This window comes from Mustela lutreola, chromosome 8 (genome assembly GCF_030435805.1).
Source record: "Mustela lutreola isolate mMusLut2 chromosome 8, mMusLut2.pri, whole genome shotgun sequence".
NCBI lineage: Eukaryota > Metazoa > Chordata > Mammalia > Carnivora > Mustelidae > Mustela > Mustela lutreola.
The window spans coordinates 49480108-49503448 of record NC_081297.1 but is presented as its reverse complement, the minus strand read 5'-3'; the positions used below and the strand labels follow the sequence as shown (position 1 = coordinate 49503448).

The 23341-nt window shown below is 39.0% G+C and overlaps 1 protein-coding gene across 6 annotated transcripts in view; it reads left to right on the top strand.

Annotated features, from left to right (window-relative positions):
• Window positions 1-226: 226 nt before the first annotated feature.
• Window positions 227-23341, top strand: part of NECAP1 (NECAP endocytosis associated 1) — a 93042-nt gene continuing 69927 nt past the window's right edge. For 4 of the 6 annotated variants that reach the window (XR_009356611.1, XR_009356612.1, XR_009356610.1 and 1 more), the window contains exons 1-8: window positions 227-376; window positions 5931-6031; window positions 6187-6291; window positions 6952-7033; window positions 7846-7954; window positions 8035-8215; window positions 10421-10523; window positions 13970-14106. Coding sequence is in view for 2 of the 6 variants with exons in the window: in XM_059184720.1 (XP_059040703.1) it covers window positions 282-376; window positions 5931-6031; window positions 6187-6291; window positions 6952-7033; window positions 7846-7954; window positions 8035-8215; window positions 10421-10523; window positions 13970-14066 (873 nt within the window). In the remaining 4 variants the exon portion in view is untranslated. Of the gene's footprint in view, window positions 377-5930; window positions 6032-6186; window positions 6292-6951; window positions 7034-7845; window positions 7955-8034; window positions 8216-10420; window positions 10524-10847; window positions 12552-12802; window positions 12955-13969; window positions 14107-23341 lie in introns of those variants that run through there. The other 2 variants (XR_009356613.1, XM_059184721.1) reach the window with 2 other exon arrangements.

Below are 23341 nucleotides of genomic sequence, written 5' to 3'. Positions count from 1 at the left end.
CCCTAATCACCTTTGGGAATCGAGATTTCCATAACGTGGGTCACGCACTGGAAAGGCCGTTTTGCCATTACCCAAGATGGCGAACTGCGCAGCTTCACGGTTTCCAGGTTTCAATATGGCTTCCCCAGCCGGTACCTCCGGAGGTTAATCTCAGGAACCCAACTAAAATCGCGCGGGAAGCAGCGTAAGCGGAAGTTGCGCACAGCCCACCTCCCCCGCCCCCAACAGTTCGTCCCCATTCCATACACCCCGCCCCCGGTGGCGCGGAGTGCAGAGCCAAGATGGCGGCCGAGTTGGAGTACGAGTCTGTTCTGTGTGTGAAGCCCGACGTTAGCGTCTACCGGATTCCTCCCCGGGCCTCCAACCGCGGTTACAGGTATTAACCCCGAGGCACTGCAGCACACGCATACCGGGTCGGGGATGACAGTTTCTTCCTCAGGTAGCACGCTGCACGTCCCTTGCCACTGCCACCTCTGGGTTGTCACCTTGTTAGCCTGCTTACCTGGGTTGTTATGGCCCAGCCCTCCTGTTCTTTCCCCACTGTGGAATGCCATCCTGGTTTCCTCCGCTTTTAGAAAAATTACCGTCTGCATCTTCACACCCCTCCTCCCTTGGGCCCCTCTGGGTTACCCATCTGCTCCACATCATCCACATCCAATCGTCCCTGCTCCATTGCCAGTCACCTTTAGTTCTTTCCTGCGTCCTTCAGTTTGTCACCCTTGTCGAAACCCCCTCCCGTCCTCCCTCATACCCATTACCAGTACCCGGTACGCTTTTGTGGATAGTCATTGTTGGCCATTCTGTAGGTGATACAGTTTATCTTCTGTGCAGTTGTCAGTCTTGCTACCAAATACCATCCACCATTTGGTTTTCCTTTTCAGTTCTTTGGCTAGTGGGCAAAGGTTAGGATTATAGGTTTTCCATTGGTTGTCCATTCTGTTTCTTTTCAGTACGTTTTCTTGATGATTACATAGTATTTTCTATTTTCCTCCCCCCTCCCCACTTTACCTCTGCCATAGCTTTTTCTCTCCAGAGTTAATGGAGCATTTTCTCTGTAGTGCTAACTAACCACCTTGTAATCCGATAACAGGTTCTGAGGATGCTGTAGGAAGTCATGAGGTCATGCAGTGGAAAGAGTTAACATGTTAACTGGATTACATGCTAAGAAATATGAGTATGACTTCTGACAACTTAACAGCTGTATGATTTGAGACAAATCTCTTAGCTTTTCCAAGCTTTAGTTTTCTCATCTGTGAAATAGGGAAAAAAAATTAATGATAATAAAATCTGCTCTGGTTATGTACCTCACAGAAGTTTTTGGAGGGTTAAATGAAATAATACAATGTGAAAGAATTTAGGAAACAGTAAAGCAGCATGTAAATAGATAGGATGCTGTTCTTATTGTTCTCTGATCCACATCACCATCATGATTTTTCTCTTGGCATTTATTATTACTTTGACTGTTGTGCTCCTCCTCTGCCCTTTATTTTGCCTCTTTACCGGAGAGGCATTCATCATCAGTTCATCATCAGTTCATCATCACTCAGTATCTTTGTGCTTGCTGACCTGTGCATTAGACCCTGTGGGTTGTACCTTTTGGCAAAGAGGTAGTCCTAATTCCAGTCTTTCAATCAGACTTCAAATTGACCATAATAGGAATCTACATGCTTTCTGATGGTAATTACAGGTAGTAATATGTGTGACTCAGCTGAGGGATATCTTCTTTGGGAAGCTCCCCTTTACCTTTTCATTCTGGCTTTAGTATGTTTTCTGCATGCTTCCACAACACCTATGCTTATCTCTGTCATAGTGAGTGCTCTTACTTCTGTATTGTAATTGATTGCTCAATTTGTTTTGCCAGACTAGCTATGAACAACTTTTTTCTTTTCTAACTTATTTTCTAATTTTATAGTACCAGGGTCTACTATAGTGTCTGACACATAGTGGGCACTCTAAATGTGGAAGAAATTAGTAGGTTATACTTAATTGCATAAGTTGGCATTGATTGAACTGCTAAATAAGGTGGAATAGCCCAACTTAATAGTTAAGACTTTCTGGAGGATAGGATATACCATAAAGTGGGCTTCTCTTCTTTTTCTTCTGCTTTATGATTTTTTAAAGGCCTTCCTTCTCTCACCCATCTGCATTCTCTACCTTCACTTCCTAGTTTATCCAGAGCCTTTTATCCTTATGTCCATTAACAGCAGTGAGGCATCAAAACAGTTTCTTAATTTTCCTCTTTTACTTGTTATCTATGTTTTCCTGCTTATTATTGACATTTGTAATCCTCCAAAAGGTATTTTATCATTATCCACTCTTACTATAATGAATGAAGAGAGCTGCATTAAGTTTGCAACGAGATTCCCATTTATTTGCTTTTGGCAAGGCACTTAACTCTCTCTCTCTTTTTTTTTTTTTTTTTTTTAAATTTTACTTGCTTTAGAGAGAGAGAACAAGAGAGCACACAAGGAGTGCCTGGTTGGCTCAGTCGTTGAGTATCTACCTTCCACTCAGGTCATGATCCCAGGGTCCTAGGATTGAGCCCCTCATTGCAATACATCGGGCTCCCTGCTCAGCGGGAGGCCTGCTTCTCTCTCTCCCTCTTCCTCGTGTTCCCTCTGTAGCTGTCTCTCTCTGTTGAATAAATAAATAAAATCTTAAAAAAAAAAAAAAAAAGAGTGTACAAGCATCGGGAGCAGCAGAGGGAGAGGCAGAGGCAGACTCCCCACTGAGCAGGGAGCCTGACATGGGGCTTGATCCTAGGATTCTGGGATCATGACCTGAGCCAAAGGCAGACGCTTAACTGACTGAGCCAACCCAGGCGCCCGACACTTAACTCTTTTGAACTGTGGTTTCCTCATTTGTAAAAATGGATATACTACTTATACCTTGCAGTATCCTCTCACTTAATTTTCGTAAGAGTGAGCATAATGCCTGGCATGTAATAGATGCTTGATAAACATTACTCTTATGTCTTTTTCTCTGCCTAATCTTGTTTACAGAACGCATTTTCCATTATAAGCATGACTTCTTTAGGCTGCCATTAAAGGAAAAACTGGGCTTTTTAGGAGGCAGGAGTCACTTGGTTTGTGTGACTAAGATCACCTAGAGTGAGCTGTTGCTTCTCAGGCTTTCACTGATAGTTTCAGTCTATGAGAAACTTATAAATGATGAAGAAATAGTATCCCAACTTATAAAAATTTTTATATTTATCACTACCCTCCTCCTCAGCTAAATCAATAGTAAGCTTAATAGTCTGTTTTAAGGTAATAAGAACAACGCTGGACTTTGAAGTTAGGCATTATATACTTACTGTTGTTACTGTTCTTCACCTAGAGAGACAGAGATAATAGGCTTTTCATGCCTGTTCCATATGATTGCTGTAAGGATTTATTACCGAGGCGAATGAAAGTATTTGAAGTCAGTTCAGAAGACCAGTGAAACCAAGAGTTCCTCAGGCTAGGTCTTGGGAGTGGGAAAGGAACTAAGGCTCAGGGCTGAAGGAGACTGCTGCTGGGCATATCCATTCACTTATTGAGAATTTGTTGAATATTGGCCACTAGACACGCAAGATAAATAAGACAAGGAACTTGTCCCAAGAAACACATCTGGTAGGCTTGTTCTAAACACAGTATACTGTGTTTAGCTCATAGAGGCATAATAGAAGAAGTAATGACCATATTAAAAAACATTAAAATACAGGGACCTTTAGAGCATTGCATTCTGGATCAGATTGAAGTACTTGAGCGTCTTTGAGGCAGGGCATCAAGAGAGGTGGACATGACAAAGATTTGTCTTATAAATCCTGTTCAAAACCTGTGCTTTCTCTTTTCCATCTTTTGCTTGCCATCTTGTTAAACTTATTATTGTTTAGATATACTTATTGTTACCTTTCTAACTTGTGAGTGTTTGTCTTCGGGTTCCTAAGGGATGAGTTTGTTTGTTTTGTTTTTAAGATAATATTTTTAAGTAATCTCTGCACCAACGTGGGCCTTGAACTCACAGCCTCGAGATCGAGAGTCACTTGCTCTACTGACTGAGCCAGCCAGCTGCCCAAGGATAAGTTATTAATAACTTTTACTTTGCCCTCTCTTTTCCACAAAATCACAAGGCACTGCTTTGTAAAATTAGTCATATTTAAATGTCTTAGATTTCATTCAAATTTATTTATCATCATACAGATTATAAGTATTCAGTATTTGTAATGTTTCCATGGACATCGGTATGTTTAGCCCACATGTCTTTCCTAAACTCCAGACTCCTATTCAAATGCCTTCTCTGTATCTTTGCTTGAAAATCTGTTTGCTATCTTAAACTCTACATATTCAAAACTGAACTCCTGATCTTTCTTCCCAGACGTTGCTCTACCTATAGTCTATCTCCGTTATTGGCAGCTCCGTTGCTCAGGCTAAAATCTTTAGAGTCATCCTGACTTTTCTCTTTCCTTCTACCTCACATTAAATCCATTAGAAAATCCTTCTTCTTTGCTTTAAATATATCCAAAATGTAGCCACTTCTGCTGCCCCATCTTCCTAGTCACCATTATGACTCCTAGATTACTGCAGTAGTCTCTTAACTAATCCCCATGCTTCGTCACTTACATTGCTTCTACACACAACAAAGTAATTCTTTTTTTTTTAAATTTTTATTTATTTATTTATTTGTTTATTATTATTATTATTTTTTCAAAGTAATCCTTTTAAAATAAAAGGAAGATTGGGGTGCCGAGGTGGCTCAGTAGGTTAAGCATCTAACTCTTGATTTTGGCTCTGGTTGTGGTCATCTCAGGGTCATGAGATTGCGCCATGTGTCTGGCTCCACATTTCAGTGGGAAGTCTCTGCTTGAGATTTTTCTTCTTCCCTTCACCTCTCTCTCAAGTAAGTTAAGTCTTTTAAAAAAACAGCTATTTTCTTAAAACAAATAAAATAAAAGGAAGATCATGATCATGTATCACCTCTGCTTAAAACCTGTAATGGCTTCTTCACTCAGAGTGAATGCCAAAGTTCTTACAAGGCCTATAAAATTTGGCTGTTACCTCTCCCACTTCATCTCTTAATTTATTTTATTCTTACTGTAGCAGCTTCCTTTTTTTGAGGGCAGACATTCCAGACACACTCCCATCTCAGCACCTGTTGACTAATTGTTCTAGTCCAGGAATTGCCCCCTTCCTCCAATATCTGCATGGGTAACTTTCTTGCTTCCTTCACATTTTTGCTCACTTTTCGCTTTGTTAATAAGGTCTCCCCAACCACCTTATGAATGTTACAACCTGTTTATTTTTCCACTACCCTCCCAGTTTCCCTTTTCTGCCTCTGCATTTTCTTTTTTACTGTAGCACTTACCATCTTCCGAGATATTATTTATATTGCTTATTTTTTATGTTTTCTTTTATTACTTGTATTCTGTTATATTGTAAACATCACGAGGGTAGAAGTCTTTGTTTTGTTCATTCAGTGTTGTATCCCAAGTGCTCAGAATAGTGCCTGTGACTTAATACACACTCTGTAAATATTGGTTGAATTCAGTGAAAGATGATGATACATTTAGGGATTTGGGAAGGGTTCTATTACCAATATGATTTATTTAGTAGACTTTGTTGTTACCTGATTGGTAAAATACTGTTATATAAATTATTATCTGCAGTAGGGAAATGGTATTATTATGAGAATTTAAAAAAATTGCTTGTATTTGTACTTTATATGTTTTATTGATGCTTATTGGATAATCCTTACATAGTAAGGACTTGTTTGCTGTGGGCTATATGTATAATGAGACATCTATGTAGAGGGGTCATGAGTTATTCTTATTGATTATTTAATAGGTAGAAAGAATAAGCTCAGGACAGCAAATTAGAGCGGTGACAAATGATTTGTGTAGGTTTTTAGTAATTAAAGACATGGACCTGAGACTTCCTATTTTCCTATTCTAGGGCATCTGACTGGAAATTAGACCAGCCTGATTGGACTGGTCGCCTCCGAATCACTTCAAAAGGAAAGATCGCTTACATCAAACTTGAGGATAAAGTTTCAGGTAATCTGTGCTGGTGACTCTCTGACGTATTAAGAGTATTGGTTTGCTGCATTTATAAGTACATTTAAGTTGGGGATTGGAATGGAAATATTTGTTAACTGGAGTTTTAGATTTTTGCTTCCTTTGCCCAAAGAAGTCTTTTTCTTACCTGTCAGGGGAGCTCTTTGCTCAGGCACCAGTAGAACAATATCCTGGTATTGCTGTGGAGACAGTGACAGATTCCAGCCGCTACTTTGTAATCCGGATCCAGGATGGTACTGGTAAGGAATCTGGTATTTTGAATGGGATGATAGTAGGAAAATAGGTAATGCACTTCAATGAAAGTGTGTCCTAATTGCATTTATCTTTCTTTAGTTTACTAAATTTGTCCTCTCCTTTCTTCATAGTTAACTCTAGTTGCTAAAAGCAAGGACAAGGATTAGCATGTTATTAGTAATAGATATGAACACAAGTTCAAGACACTGTGATTTATAGGTAGATGTAAATCAATCAAAGTGTCTAACTAACCAAAGAATTAACATATATTGCCCATTCACTCATTGTTAGTGGTGGGTTTTGGTGGGACTGTCTTAAATCATCTATGTTAGGGCAGTCATTCTCTGTCTTTTCTCTGTAGTCTCTATCAGAGGTTGTCCTAACTTTTTGTTAGGATGCAGTTAGATTTTGTCCTCAACTGTGGTTACTTAATTCTGCTGATGTATTGTGAAAGCAGCCGTATAATGTGTAAACAAATTGGTGTAGCTGTGTTCAAGTAAAATGTTACTTATAAAGACAAGTGATGGCAGCATTTGGCCCTTGGGCTATATGTAGATTGTGGACCCCTGGGCTGTGAGAAAGTGTTTCATGTTCCGGACTTTTCACTGGGTGGAATTTTCCCCAAGGGGTACTTCCTATTGAGAATATTCCTGTCTTTTTCACAGGGCGTAGTGCTTTCATTGGCATTGGGTTCACAGATCGGGGTGATGCCTTTGACTTTAATGTCTCCTTGCAAGATCACTTCAAGTGAGTGAAATTTGACCTTTAGTTACCTGGTTAAAAGGTTTTGGATGTGCTCCTTTTCAGTTGAATGGACACTCTTTTACCTTCTGATTTCTGTTTTTGGTAAACTAGTGCATTATGAATTGGAATCTTTCCATTTGCTTACATTATCTTTGTATTTGCTCTATCCTTTCCTTAAAACCTGGAACATGTTTTTGGTCCCTTGTATGGTATTTTGAGATGCTTTTGCTTATGTCTCTGGGGACTTGTGCTTTTAAGTGGCTAAGGGAGGCATATAATAATAGCAGGACTGTATGGGAGATAGTGGGGAGTTGTGGGGCAGTTTTGTTACTTTGTGTAGCTGACATGTTTTATGTCTGTTTCAACATTTCTTCTGCCTGCCTGGTTTTGGCACAGCTGTGGTGGGTAGCATCATGCACACCATCTCCTCCCTACTTCAAGGGCAGGCATAGGCACAACTCTGCTTTTCTGCCTCAGAACTCTGAAACTGTGGAAGTCCACTCACTTGGCACAGGAATGCAGCTTGGAAGGACTGAGGAATTAATACTCCCTCAGGGGCAGCGCTCAACCATGGAGGATGGGAATTGGCAGCTAAATGCTGTCCTTGGAGGGACAAGTTAAACATGTATTCTGTGTGGCTCCTCAGTGCCACTGAACGCTGTTGCCCTCTTTCGTGGCTTTTCTTCCTTTCCTTCTTCATTCTTCATATTCCCTCACTCTGCTTTCTAGAATCCTGTCTCCTATAAGTTAGTTACACTCAGGTTTGTGTGCCGGACTCTCAGGTAATCTCAGATTAACATAATTTACTCTTTTAGGTGGGTAAAGCAGGAATCTGAGATATCCAAAGAATCTCAGGACATGGATAATCGTCCCAAGTTGGATCTGGGCTTCAAGGAAGGACAGACCATCAAATTGAGTATTGGGGTGAGTATGCTTTCTTTCCCCTACTCCCTGTATTTCTGTAATAAGCTTGTGACTTTTTCTTCTCTGTTTTCTCTATGTAGAACATTACAACTAAGAAAGGAGGTGCTTCTAAGCCCAAGACTACAGGGGCTGGGGGCCTAAGCTTGCTCCCACCCCCACCTGGAGGCAAAGTCACTATTCCCCCACCGTCCTCCGTTGCCATCAGCAATCATGTCACTCCACCACCCATTCCAAAATCTAACCATGGAGGTAGTGATGCAGGTAAATCTCTTCATAACTTTGAGAAATCATCATATCTTAGGTTTTGATTGGGTAGCATCTGTTTGTCAAGGAGTATCTTGATGTTTTTGCTGTTAAATGGCACTTGGTACTGACACGGTGATTCTGGCAGCCTCTAATAAGGAATTAAAGCTTTTCCAGTGAACCGAGAGTCATGATATTTGGCAGGTTCTTTGTTGGAAAATGAGTAGATTTAGTGACTGTTTTCTTCATTATACCTTGGTGAGATGCTAATAGGTCTGAGAGTCAGATGGAGTAAGATTTTGGTCATAGCTCTGCTATTTTATATCTGAATGTGTTTAGTAACATTATTTACATTTTTGAGTCTCAGTATTCCTTTTTGCTTCTTAAAGATTTTATTTGAGGGGTGCTTGGGTGGCTCAGTTGGTTAAGCATCTGCCTTCAGCTTGGGTCATGATCCCAGGTACTGGGATCGAGCCCTGCATCTGGCTCTCTGCTCAGCAGGGAGCCTGTGTCTCCCTCTCCCTTTGCCTCCTGCTCCCCCGACTTGGTGCTTGTGTGCTCTCTTCTCTCTCTGTGTCAAATAAATAAATCTTAAAAAAAAAACAAAAAAACTTATTTGAGAGAGACCGTGTACATGGGGGGAAGGGGCAGAGTAAGAGGGAGAAGCAGACTTCCTGTTGAGCAAGGAGCCCAATGTAGGGCTCAGTCCCAGCACCCCGGGATGATGACATGAGCTGAAGCCAGATGCTTAACTGACTGAGCTACCCAGGCATCCCGTCTCAATATCCTTAACTGCAAAAGGGAGACTTAGAATTACCCCAGGATTATAAAGGAGAAATGATGTGACACCACCTAACATAGTCCTTTGAAAATTGCAGCCATTCAGTAAATGTTATTTTTTTTATCTTTCGTTTCTTCCCAAAGGTATTTGGGAGAAAATTAGACAGCATCTGGGTGTATGAATACATTTTCACTCTTCCGTATTATCTGAGGGGAAAAAGAGTAGATGGAGTTTTTCCATTTCAAGAATGGGAACATTAGGGGCGCCTGGGTAGCTCAGTGGGTTAAGCCTCTGCCTTCGGCTCAGGTCATGATCTCAGGGTCCTGGGATTGAGCCCCGCATCAGGCTCTCTGCTCAGCCTGATTTCCCCTCCCCCCTCTGCCTACTTGCGATCTCTCTCAAATAAATAAATAAAAATCTTTAAAAATAAATAAATAAATAAGTAAATGTCAACTCTTCTCCAATAAAAAGAATAGGAACATTAGAACTCGGGAAGCAATTTTCCAAAGATTAGAGAAGCAGGTATTAGAATCTGTAGTTTTAACTTATTGAATTACAGGATGTAGAGCATTCATATCATTGATTGCTAGGAGTAAGCTTCTTTTGAAATTTTGACGTAAAAATGGTTATAACCTACATCTTTTCATAAGTGTCTCCAGAAGGCACTGGGTATAATGTCTAAAGTTTACTTTAAATTTTTTTGAATTATGCTATTTATTTTAAGATAATCATAGGTTCACATGCAGTTATGAAAAATAACACAAAGAAATCCTGTGTACCCTTTACTCAGTTCCCCTAAATGGTAACATTTGCAAAATCAAAGTCAGATACTACCAGGAAGTTGACATTGATACTATTTACTGATCTTATTTAGATTTCATCAGATTTACGTGTTCTCATTTGTGTGTATATGTGTGTTTTTAGTTCTACGCACTTTTATTTTGGGTAGGTTCCTGGATCCATCACCATGGTTAGGATACAGACAAGCTCCATCCGTACAAGGATCCCTCATGTCATCCGTTTATAACTGCATCTGCCTCCTGTGTCCTGCCTCACACCCCCTCACTAACCCTAGGCAATCACTAATTTCTTTTCTCTCTCTATAATTTTGTCACTTCTGTGAATGTTATGTAAGTGGAGTCATAGAGGACATAACTTTTGGGGATTGGCTTTTTCCACTCAGTATACTTCCCTTGAGATTCATCCAAGTTGTGTCTGTCAGTAGTTTCTCTGTTGTTGGGTAGTAGTTCATGGTATGGAAGTACTACAGTATGTTTAACCTTCACCCATGGAAAGACATCTGGGTTGTCTTCTGTTTTTGACTATTACAGATTAAGCTGCAGTGAACATTTGTGTGTAGATTTGTGTGAGCATAAGTTTTTATTACTAAGATTTTTATTATGTTTTCCCTTTTCTTTCTCTTCTCTTTACTGTGTATTCAGATATCCTTTTAGATTTGGATTCTCCTGCTCCTGTCACGACACCAGCATCAGCTCCAGTTTCTGCAAACAATGACCTGTGGGGAGACTTTAGCACTGCATCCAGGTATGAACCTCATGAAACCACCATACTCTCAGTCAGAGGATATGTTACAGTTAAACGAAGTCTTGATCTGGGAAAGCAGGGCATTTGCAGGTCATAGAGTCTTCGGCAGGAATTCTAGGTAAAGTAGTAGGGAAGTGTGGGGGTTGGTGGGGTAAGAGTTGTAGGATGATGTTTGATGTGGGATATCTCAAGACTTGATAAGTAGAATTTCCGCGAGGTGTAGTTTCAGAAAGTCTGGGCAGCAGTTTCTTGGAAGCTGTTACATGAAGAATGGAGTAGCTATCCTAATTCCTTTGGCTTTCTCTCTCTTCTCCTGTCTTACAGCTCTGTTCCAAACCAGGCACCACAGCCATCCAACTGGGTCCAGTTCTGAATAGCATTGGCAGGACATTAAGGACAGACTTGAAGAAAAAAAAAATGAACTTGAGGGCACCAATCTGTGAGGGAAGCTAGGAACTCCTACTGTCCCCAGAATCAAAATTACTGGACAATCTTTTTCATAGCTTCTCCATTGCTGGTTTATGTCACTCCCCTATGTTGTTACTTACTGTACAGCCAAGAAAGTATCCCTTCTCTCCTGTTCACGATTAAGGCAGGGGAATAATGGGTCTCACCATACTTGTGGCTGACTATGCAGGGCTCAGAAGGCCAGGTCTCTTTGCGGAGGGGGGACAAAATCTACCATCTGTAAAATTTTTCTCCCATCTTTTCAATTCTTCCTTCTTTCCGAATCATCTCATGACCCTGTGTGCCCTATTTAGCAATTTCAGGAGAGACAGAAATTTGAAATTTCCTTTTCCATTAACCTAAGACCCTAACAGTGGACTGACTGACCTCAGTGTTTACAAATTGAGTTTTGATAGGGATAGGTGTGAAGAAAGAACTGTTTGTGAGTCAGTGTTATATATGCTCCTTCAGGCTTATTCTGTTCAGTGAACACCCAGTGCCAGGTGCAGCTCCGTCACCCTCTCATGTGTTTACATGTTTCTTCCTATGCTCAGAGGGTCTCGCTGGTGGCACTTTCACTGTTCTTTGTTTGCTGAATAGTGCAACATCTTTGATCAGTGGGTGTCTCTTGGATGAAGGAGGTTCGAGGGGCCATGTTTCCCAAGTTACGTTGTAGAGAAGCGTTTACTTTCTTGCAGCTCCATCTAGTTGCTGCATTTGAAGTGTGGCATTACTTTGTATTTGCCCCATTATTTGACCTGAAGTTGAAGGGTTTAGAGTTTTTAACCGGATATGTAGAGCAGAGGGGTTGAAAGCATGTAGCTCTCTTTCAGGACCCATATTGCCTTGCTGCCTGGGTATCTGGCCCCTTCCCATAAACATTTATTTTTCAGTCCATCTAGCTTTTCTGTAGAAAGCTGCTATTACCTACATCACCATCTATGAAGGAAGTCAGAGAGTCCACGGTGCAGGCTGTGATAGGTTTGCCCGAGTGATGGCCTTGATAAACCTGGGGTATCTCAGAAGCAAGTTACTCTCCCTCCACTTTCCCTTTCCTCTACCCCACCATTCCTTTTATGATGCTGTGAAGAGAGTTCCCTTTCTTGGATGAACGGGCACTATCTATTTTGTTAACTGGCAGTTTTGAGGATGAAATGGGAGGATGTCATTTCTTCCCTTAGCACTTCTTTGGATGTGTACACTCTGGCCGAAGGGAGTCTTATATTTATTTTCAAAATATATTCTCTCTCCTACATTTCCTTCCCGACTCTTTTTAGCTTTGGGTCCATTTTTTTTCATTGCCTCCTGTTCCAGGCAGCTCTATTCTTACAGAGCCATGGCAGGACATTTTAAAATTCCAATAGAAAACACTAAATGGGAAGTTATATAGAATCACTAGTGACTAACTACTGGGAACCTATTTTCTCAATCTTCCTCCATGTTGTGTTCTTTGTATTCTCAAGATGATAATATATTATGTATTTGAATTGCTGAAAAATTGAAAAATGAAATTTAAAATATATGTATATAAAGCATATGCTGTATTGGTGCAATAATGGTAATTAAAATTGTGGAAAAAGATAGTGTCTCCTTTATCTTTTAATTTGTCTATTTCAGTGCCTTTTTAATTTAACTGACCCAGTATAAATGAGCCAGTAGGTAATAAACAGATATTTTATATCTATTACTCTTTTCAAGAGGTAGATTCAGGTTAAGTTCTGCCTTTTTAAATTCAGGTTAGACTTCTGCCCTAATGGTTCAAAACCCACAGAGCACTCCTTGTAGAGATCATATGAATTATTTGCTGGAATAGTTCATTTCCTTTGCTTCAGATTATCATCATGGTCTAGGCCACCTCTCACATCGGAGAACCATAAGCAGCATAAATGAGGGGGAATCAGTGTATGAGAGGAACCAAAGTCAAGGCCATAGACTGGAAGTCAGAAGGATCTTGGGAGTTCTCATTCAGTGATTCTCACAGAAGGTGAATCAAAATGACATATGTGTTTACTTTTTTTTTTTTTTTTTTTTTTTTTTTTTTTTTAATAAAGTAACATGCTTCTCCCTCCAGAGGTTCTGCTGCAGCTCCTCCATTTGCTTTCCTAGAGTAGGTCCTGGATGGCTCTCCTAACCATGGCCTTTCTTATCATTACTGAGGTGGTGAGGCACTGTCATTGATAGAAGTGTATCCTAAATCTCAGGTTTTATTTGGGGAAAAATGTGGACAATCAGTGTTTTTTTTTTTTTTTTTTAAGCTCATTCCCTTCAGTTATACATTTGTATCTACCTTCACAGTTGTATGAACTTTTATTATTCCACTTCCTCCATTCTGATGACCTTCTAGGCTGTTGGCTTGCCTCTAGCTTTCTTTTCCTCCAGCTCCAGTTCAACTTACCTGTTACCACCAGCATCATCTTCCTCCCTGAGCCCTGCTGATGCCCTTTCTTCCCCAGCTCATTGTCTTTAATGATTTTCCTTTGTGTATGGAATAAAGTCCATAGTACCATTTCATCCTCAACTCTGTTTTCCCTTCCACCCCCAGTATGCTCCTGGAACTAGGGGACTGGTCATTCTTCAGATGCCATTAGCAAGCACCATGAGCACTGAACGTTTGCTAAAATTCCCTCTGCCTAGAATACCTTTCTGTCTGTTGAAATCCTTTGCATTTCATAAAGCTCATGTAAATGCTACTTCATGAAATGTCACCTATCCTCCCAGTCTGAAAAATGATCTCCCTTGCTTTGTTTGGGTTGCTGTTGAAATTCTTACTGGTTTGTAAACTCTTTGAATACAATGACCAGTCTTCATTTTTAAATGCTTTACCGTACTTCCCATATACCTTTTTATGTAGTTGATACACATTAAATACTTGTTAAATTAACAGTGATTTCAGTGAAGAAGGACTAGAAATCTGTAAATTGGGTGTTTTGCTTCTTTTACTTATTTTCAGGGTTGTTCCGTGCTACATGACACAAGTATTTCTTCTCGCTTTGTCATAGTTGGAGAAAATCTCATTTATGTGCTCCAGAGTCCGCCAGTATTAGGAATCGGAAAACAGTGATGAAGAAAAATTTTACTTTGGTACTTTGCCTATGACCTGAGAGAAGAAAAACAATACTGTAAAGCACAGCTGTGGGTAGGTTTGGTAGCTTACTGTCTCATTGTGATTATTATAACTGTCTAAGATTACATTGCACTTTGGCTCTGTTTTAGTTATTTTCTAGCTTCTAAAAAATCCATTTCTGTTATTGCCTCTTAACTGTACATGAAGGGAATACATAATGGTTTGTGACTAGGGGACTCCTATTCAGGAGCTCCCCATCAATCACATATTCTTTAGAGAAGGAAAGGGCAAATGAAGAGCTTTATCTTTACTTCCAGGTCCCTTAAGCCTGGAGGATATATGTAGCCTTATGATTGTTTTCACAGAAATTTTATGGCTTAACATTTATTTCAGATTTTGCAATAGTTATTTTCAGGCCCCTTTTGAAAGATAAGGTACAGGGGTAGTAGGTTTTTTAAAAAGCTCTGCTATAGGGATGCCTGGGTGGCTCAGTTGTTAAGTGTCTGCCTTTGGTTCAGGTCATGATCTCATGTGAGATCGAGCCCCACGTGGAGCTCCTTGATCAGTGGGGAGCCTGCTTCTCACTCTCCCGCTCCGCCAGCTTGTGTTCCCTCTCTTGCTGTGTCTCTTTCTGTCAAATTAAAAAAAAAAAACTTAAAAAAAAAAAAAAAGCTCTGCTGTATTTGAATTGCCTATTTTGGAGCCGGGAGTTAAATAATTGTCCTTGGTGACCTCGTTCTGCCTTACCAGTCTGAGGACAGTGTCATCCCCTCAATTAAATACAATAATGCATTAAAACCCATTGTGGATTACTTGCTTTTTATTTTTATTTTTTTTAAGATTTTATTTATTTATTTGACAGAGAGAGATCACAGTAGGACAGAGGAAGGGAAGAGATCACAGAGAGAGAGGAAGGGAAGCAGGCCCTCTGCTGAGCAGAGAGCCGGATGCGGGACTTGATCCCAGGACCCTGAGATCATGACCTGAGCCGAAGGCAGCGGCTTAACCCACCGAGCCACCCAGGCGCCCCAGGATTACTTGCTTTTTAATACTTTTCTTTTTCTTATATGTGCTCTGCCACAGAACCTGTAATAGGAAAAAAGGTGTTGGAGCACTTTCTGTGAAATGCTTAATCTGACTGCATATCAGTATGGGACCACTAGAGGGCGAGCTCCCTCTAGCAACTCTAGCCCAACTGTAGGAAATATTGCACAAATGTCCTGGTGACTGAGAAGGTAAATTTAAAAAGAAAGACATAAAAGAAAGACTCAAGAGACATATTTATGGAATCTAAACATGCTTTTGATGTAAATTTTGTTGGGAATGTAGAAAAATTGCTGTTTAGGTAGGCAGAAAATGAAGTAGAGAATTAGAATTTCTTTAGACTTTAATACTTAAATAAATATTTGAATGGGGATAATTTTAATAACCCCCCCATCAAAATAGATGTTTAATAGGTAGTAAAGTGTAGTAATGTTTATAAAGTGTAGTAATGGTTATAGCATGGATTTGGGAAGGAACAAATTGCCGTGGTACAAAATTTTGCTTTGCCACTTACTGGCTTTTTAACTTTGGACAAGTTACTTAACATTTTTTGCCTTAGTTTCCTCATGTGCAGTATGAGGATAATAGTTCCTACCTTACTAGGTTATTGTGACAACAAAATTAAAATTTTAAAGTGCTCAGGACAGGGTCTGGCACGCGATACTACTACTACTGCTGCTTGGTGGCTTTTCTAATTCTCAGTATCAGGGTATGCAATGAAATGGTAAGTATAAGGGTAAAGTGATGTGACTTCCTTTCTTTTTTAAAAGAAAATTTGGCAATACAACATATTCATTTGATACATTTATATATTTTAATAGGAGTACCACTGTTGTGTTGCTAACACCTTTTTTTTTTTTTTTTTAAGATTTTACTTGTTTTAGAAAGAGAAAGCTTATGGCCTCTGGGGGAGGTGGCATTTTGAGCAGACTCTGCTGAGCGTGGAGCCTGGTGCAGGGCTTGACCTCAGGATCCTGAGATCTTGACTTGAGCTGAAACCAAGAGTCAGTTGCTTAATAAACTGAGGCACCCAGGTGCCCCTAGAAGCTAACACTTCTAGTTGACATCACAAATTTATCATATTTATTTGATACTTATTTCTTTTTCTGGTGAGAACAATTAAGATCTAGTCTCTTACCTTTTTGAAGTTTATAATGCAGTATTGTGTATAATCACCATGCTGTGGGTTAGGCCTCCAGGACTGACTTATCTACTGGTTTCAGGTTTGTACCCTTAAACCTCATCTCACCAACCCCCCACCATCTAGTGCCTGGTAACCACCAATCTACTTTTTGTTTCATGAGTTTGGCTTTTTTCAATTTCATATATAAGTAATAACATATAATATTTGTCTTTCTCTGTCTGACTTATCTCATTTAGCATTGCCCTTCAAGGTCATTCTACATTGTTGCATACATATATAAAAACACGTATATCTTTTTTAATCATAAATGAACACAGGTTGTTTCTATATTTTGGCCTTTGTGAGCAATGCTGCAATAAACATGGGAGTGCTTATAGGTTTTTGATTCCCTATTTTCATTACTTTTGGGTGTATACCTAGAAGTGGATCATTTGGCAGTTTTACTTTTGGTGTTTTGAGGGACCTCTGTACTGTTTTCAATAGTGCTGTACTAATTTGTCTTTCTGTCAATAGTGTAGAAGGGTTCCCTTTTCTCCACATCCTTGCCAACACTTGTTATCTCTTGTCATCTTAACAACAGCCATTCTAAAAGGTGTGAGTTGATATTTCATTGTGGTTTTTCTTTGCATTTCCCTGATGATGACTGTGTTGAGTATGTTTTTATGTGAATGGGCCCCAAGCATCACTCCTGCCAGTCTGGGCCCACCATAGGGCTTGGAATGGAGTAAAGTAGAAATGGTATCTTTGTGGTCTTGAGTCACACTGAAACAGTTGACTGCTTATGGTTCTAAATAAACATAACCTACCTTTTGTAAATGAAAGAAAAAAGAGCTGCCAGCCATTTTATGTCTTTCTTGGAAAAATATATCTAGTTTCTCTGCCCAATTTTAATTTCATTGTTTATTACTGAGTTGTAGGAGTTTTTATATATTTTGGGTAATATAGTTTCTCAAATATACTTTGTAAATATTTTTTCCCATTCCATAGGTTGTCTTCATTTTTTAAAAAAGATTTTCTTTATTGAGAGAGAGAACAGGAGTTGGAGGGGGGTGAGGGGCAGAGGGTGAGGGAGAAGCAGACTTTCTGCTGAGCAGGGAGCCTGATGTGGGGCTCCATCCTAGGATCCCAAGATCATAATCTGAGCCAAAGGCAGATGTGTGACCAATTGAGCCACCCAGGTGCCCCATCTTCATTTTTTAAAATGTTTCTCTTGTGCAGAAGCTTTTTAGTTTGACGAAGTTCCACTGAATGATTTTTACTGTTGTTGCTTCTATACTTGAGGTTGTATCTAAAAAATCATTGTCAAGACCAATGCCAGGGAGTTTCCTCCCTGTTTTCTTAACAGGAGTTTTACTGTATCAGATCTTACATTTAAGTCTTTAACCTATTTTGAGTTAATTTTTAAGAGTGCTGTAAGATCCGGGGTCCAATTTCATTTTTCTGCATGTGGTAATCCAGTTTTCTGAACAGCATTTGTTAAAGTCACTGTTCTTTTCTCAATGAGTGTTCTTGGCGCCCTGGTCAGATAAATGCAGGGGTTTATTTCTGGGCTCTCTGTTATGTTCCATTGGTTTTTATGTCTGTTTTTATGCCATTACTATACTGTTTTAAATACTATAGCTTTGTAGAGTACTTTAAAATCAGGAACTATAATGCCATTGGCTTTGTCCTTTTCCTCCAGATTGCTTCGGCCATTACTTTGGAGTGTACTTTTGTGGTTCCATACAAATTTTAGGATTGTTTTTTCTATTTCTGTGAAAGATGCTATTGGAATTTTGATAGAGATTGCATTGACTCCTTAGATGGTTGGGTAATTTGGACATTTTAACAATATTTATTCTTTCAATTGATGAACACTGGGTATATCTTTCCATTTTTTTATTTTCAGTTTCTGTGTTTGTTTTCTTTTTCTTTTCAAAGTTGCTGTGTTTGGTGTGTAGAAATTCACCCTCTTCGTTGAATTTATTCCTAAAGTATTTTGTTGTTTTTGATGCTATTGTGAATGGGATTGTTTTCTTTATAACTTTTTCAATTGTTTCATTGTTAATATAGAAATACAACTGATTTTTGTATGTTTATTTTGTAACTTGCCGCTATACTGAATAGGTTTATTAATTCTAACAGTTTTTTTGGTGCAGTCTAGGATTTTTTTATATATAAAATCATATCATCTGCAGAGACAATTTTACTATTTCTTTGATTTGGATGATTTTTATTTCTTTTTCTTGCCTGATTGCTTTAGCTTCCAGGACTATGTTTAATAGGAATGGTGGGTGGGATTTCTTTTCTTGTTCCTGGTCTTAGAGGAAAAGGTTTCAACTTTGCATTATTGTGAATGTTATCTGTAGGCTTATCATATATATATGGCCTATATCATGCTGAGGTATAGTTCTTCTGTAACCAATTTATTGAGAGTTTTTATAATGAAAGGATGTTATATTTTGTCAAATGTTTTTTCTATATCTATTGAGATGATCTGTAATTTTTTTGTCTTTCATTTTATTAATATGGTATGTGATGGTTCATGATTTGCATACATTGAACTCTTGTTGCATCCCAGGGCTGAATCCCACCTGATCATAGTGTAAGATGATTTTAAGGTGCTTTTGAATTTAGTCTGGTAATATTCTGTTGAGAATCTTTGTATCTGTGTTCATCAGGAATATTGGCCTGTAATTTTCTTATTGTATCTTTATCTGGCATTGGTATCAAGGTAATGTTAGCCTTGTAAAATGAGTTTGGGAGTATTTTCTCCTCTTGAATTTTTTGAAAGAGTTTGAGAAGGATTGGTGTCAATTTTTTTTTACACATTTGGTGGAATTCTCCATAAAATCATCTGGTTTTGGACTTTTCTTTGTTGGTAGGTTTTGGATTTCTGATTTAAAATCCATACTTGTTATTGATCTGTTCACATTTTTTGTTACTTACTGATTCAGTGTTCATAGGCTCTATGTTCCTCGGGAATGTTCATTTTTCTAGGTTATCCAGTTTATTGACATATAATTGTTCATAGTAATCTCTTAGTATTCTCTGTATTTCTGTAGTACCAGATGTAATGTCTCCTCTTTCATTTTTTTTTTTTTTTTAAAGTTGACAGATAGAACTTTTTTTTTTAAAGATTTTATTTATTTATTTGACAGAGAGAAATCACAAGTAGTTGGAGAGGCAGGCAGAGAGAGAGAGAGGAGGAAGCAGGCTCCCCGCTGAGCAGAGATCCCCATTCGGGACTCTATCCCAGGACCCTGAGATCATGACCTGAGCCGAAGGCAGCGGCTTAACCCACTGAGCCACCCAGGCGCCCTCCTCTTTCATTTTTGATTTTACTTAAAATTTGAGTAGTCTTTTTTTCTTAGCCTTGTTAATTATATCTTTTCAAAACACCAGCTCTTAGTTTTGTTGATCTTTTCTATCATTTTTCTGGTTTCTGTTTTATTTATCTTCACTCTGACCTTTGTAATTTCATTCCTTGCACTAAATTTGGGCTTTGTGTTTCTTTCTCTAGTTCCTTGAGGTGTAAAGTGAGGTTGTTTGAGATCTTTCTTTTTTCTTGGTGTAAGCTTGTATCACTATAAACTTACCTTTTAGAATTACTTTTGTAGCCTTGCATAAGTTTTGGTATGTTGTGTTTTTGTTTGTTTAAAATTTTTTTTTGTTTCCTGTTTGATTTCTTTGACATATTAGTTGCTCAGGAATGTGTTAATCTTCATATATTTGTGAATTTTCTAGCTTTCCTCCTATTACTGATTTCTAGTTTCATACCATTGTGGCTGAAGAAGATTCTTGGTATGATTTCAGTCTTAAATTTCCTAAGATTTTTTTTTTTAAGATTTTATTTATTTATTTGACAGAGCGAGAGAGATCACAAGCAGGCAGGCAGATAGAGAGGAGGAAGCAGGCTCCCTGCCGAGCAGAGAGCCCGATGTGGGGCTTGATCCTAGGATCCTGGGATCATGACCCGAGTCGAAGGCAGAGGCTTTAACCCACTGAGCACCCAGGCACCAAGAGTCTGTTTTTTTGTCTCTTGTTTTCTTTCTTAAATTCCACATGTGAATGAAATCATATGGTATTTGTCTTTCTCTATCTGACTTATTTCACTTAGCATTATACCCTCTAGGGCCATTCACGTCGCATATGGCAAGATCTCATTCTTTTTTATGGCTGTGTAATATCCCTTGTATATAGCACCACATCTTTATCCATTTATCTATTGATGGATACTTGGGTTGCTTCCATTTCTTGGCTATTGTAAATAATACTGCAATAAATATAAGAGGTACCCCTATCTTTTTGAACTAGTGTTCTTTTTTTTTTTTTTTTTTTTTTATTATTTCTTACAGTTGCATATTTTTTTTTTAATTTTTTATTTTTTATAAACATATATTTTTTATATACATATATTTTTATCCCCAGGTCTGTGAATCACCAAGTTTACACACTTCACAGCACTCACCAAATCACATACCCTCCCCAATGTCCATAATCCCACCCCCTTCTCCCCAACCCCCTCCCCCCGGCAACCCTCAGTTTGTTTTGTGAGATTAAGAGTCACTTATGGTTTGTCTCCCTCCCAATCCCATCTTGTTTCATTTATTATTCTACCCACTTAAGCCTCCATGTTGCATCACCACTTCCTCATATCAGGGAGATCATATGATAGTTGTCTTTCTCTGCTTGACTTATTTCGCTAAGCATGATATGCTCTAGTTCCATCCACGTTGTTGCAAATGGCAAGATTTCATTTCTTTTGATGGCTGCATAGTATTCCATTGTGTATATATACCACATCTTCTTGATCCATTCATCTGTTGATGGACATCTAGGTTCTTTCCATAGTTTGGCTATTGTGGACATTGCTGCTATAAACATTCGGGTGCATGTGTCCCTTTGGGTCACTACATTTGTATCTTTAGGGTAAATACCCAATAGTGCAATTGCTGGGTCATAGGGCAGTTCTATTTTCAACATTTTGAGGAACCTCCATGCTGTTTTCCAGAGTGGCTGCACCAGCTTGCATTCCCACCAACAGTGTAGGAGGGCTCCCCTTTCTCCGCATCCTCGCCAGCATCTGTCATTTCCTGACTTGTTGATTTTAGCCATTCTGACTGGTGTGAGGTGATATCTCATTGTGGTTTTGATTTGTATTTCCCTGATGCCGAGTGATATGGAGCACTTTTTCATGTGTCTGTTGGCCATCTGGATGTCTTCTTCGCAGAAATGTCTGTTCATGTCTTCTGCCCATTTCTTGATTGGATTATTTGTTCTTTGGGTGTTGAGTTTGCTAAGTTCTTTATAGATTCTGGACACTAGTCCTTTATCTGATATGTCGTTTGCAAATATCTTCTCCCATTCTGTCAGTTGTCTTTTGATTTTGTTAACTGTTTCCTTTGCTGTGCAAAAGCTTTTGATCTTGATGAAATCCCAGTAGTTCATTTTTTCCCTTGCTTCCCTTGCCTTTTGCGTTGTTCCTAGGAAGATGTTGCTGCGGCAGAGGTCGAAGAGGTTGCTGCCCGTGTTCTCCTCAAGGATTTTGATGGATTCCTTTCGTACATTGAGGTCCTTCATCCATTTTGAGTCTATTTTTGTGTGTGGTGTAAGGAAATGGTCCAATTTCATTTTTCTGCATGTGGCTGTCCAATTTTCCCAGCACCATTTATTGAAGAGGCTGTCTTTTTTCCATTGGACATTCTTTCCTGCTTTGTCGAAGATTAGTTGACCATAGAGTTGAGGGTCTATTTCTGGGCTCTCTATTCTGTTCCATTGATCTATGTGTCTGTTTTTGTGCCAGTACCATGCTGTCTTGATGATGACAGCTTTGTAATAGAGCTTGAAGTCCGGAATTGTGATGCCACCAACGTTGGCTTTCTTTTTCAATATCCCTTTGGCTATTCGAGGTCTTTTCTGGTTCCATATAAATTTTAGAATTATTTGTTCCATTTCTTTGAAAAAGATGGATGGTACTTTGATAGGAATTGCATTAAATGTGTAGATTGCTTTAGGTAGCATAGACATTTTCACAATATTTATTCTTCCAATCCAGGAGCATGGAACATTTTTCCATTTCTTTGTGTCTTCCTCAATTTCTTTCATGAGTACTTTATAGTTTTCTGAGTATAGATTCTGTGTCTCTTTGGTTAGGTTTATTCCTAGGTATCTTATGGTTTTGGATGCAATTGTAAATGGGATTGACTCCTTAATATCTCTTTCTTCTGTCTTGCTGTTGGTGTAGAGAAATGCAACTGATTTCTGTGCATTGATTTTATATCCTGACACTTTACTGAATTCCTGTATAAGTTCTAGCAGTTTTGGAGTGGAGTCTTTTGGGTTTTCCACATATAGTATCATATCATCTGCGAAGAGTGATAATTTGACTTCTTCTTTGCCGATTTGGATGCCTTTAATTTCCTTTTGTTGTCTGATTGCTGAGGCTAGGACCTCTAGTACGATGTTGAATAGCAGTGGTGATAATGGACATCCCTGCCGTGTTCCTGACCTTAGCGGAAAAGCTTTCAGTTTTTCTCCATTGAGAATGATATTTGCGGTGGGTTTTTCATAGATGGCTTTGATGATATTGAGGTATGTGCCCTCTATCCCTACACTTTGAAGAGTTTTGATCAGGAAGGGATGTTGTACTTTGTCAAATGCTTTTTCAGCATCTATTGAGAGTATCATATGGTTCTTGTTCTTACTTTTATTGATGTGTTGTATCACATTGACTGATTTGCGGATGTTGAACCAACCTTGCAGCCCTGGAATAAATCCCACTTGGTCGTGGTGAATAATCTTTTTAATGTACTGTTGAATCCGATTGGCTAGTATTTTGTTGAGTATTTTCGCATCTGTGTTCATCAAGGATATCGGTCTATAGCTCTCTTTTTTGGTGGGATCCTTGTCTGGTTTTGGGATCAAGGTGATGCTGGCCTCATAAAATGAGTTTGGAAGTTTTCCTTCCATTTCTATTTTTTGGAACAGTTTCAGGAGAATAGGAATTAGTTCTTCTTTAAATGTTTGGTAGAATTCCCCCGGGAAGCCGTCTGGCCCTGGGCTTTTGTTTGTTTGGAGATTTTTAATGACTGTTTCAATCTCCTTACTGGTTATGGGTCTGTTCAGGCTTTCTATTTC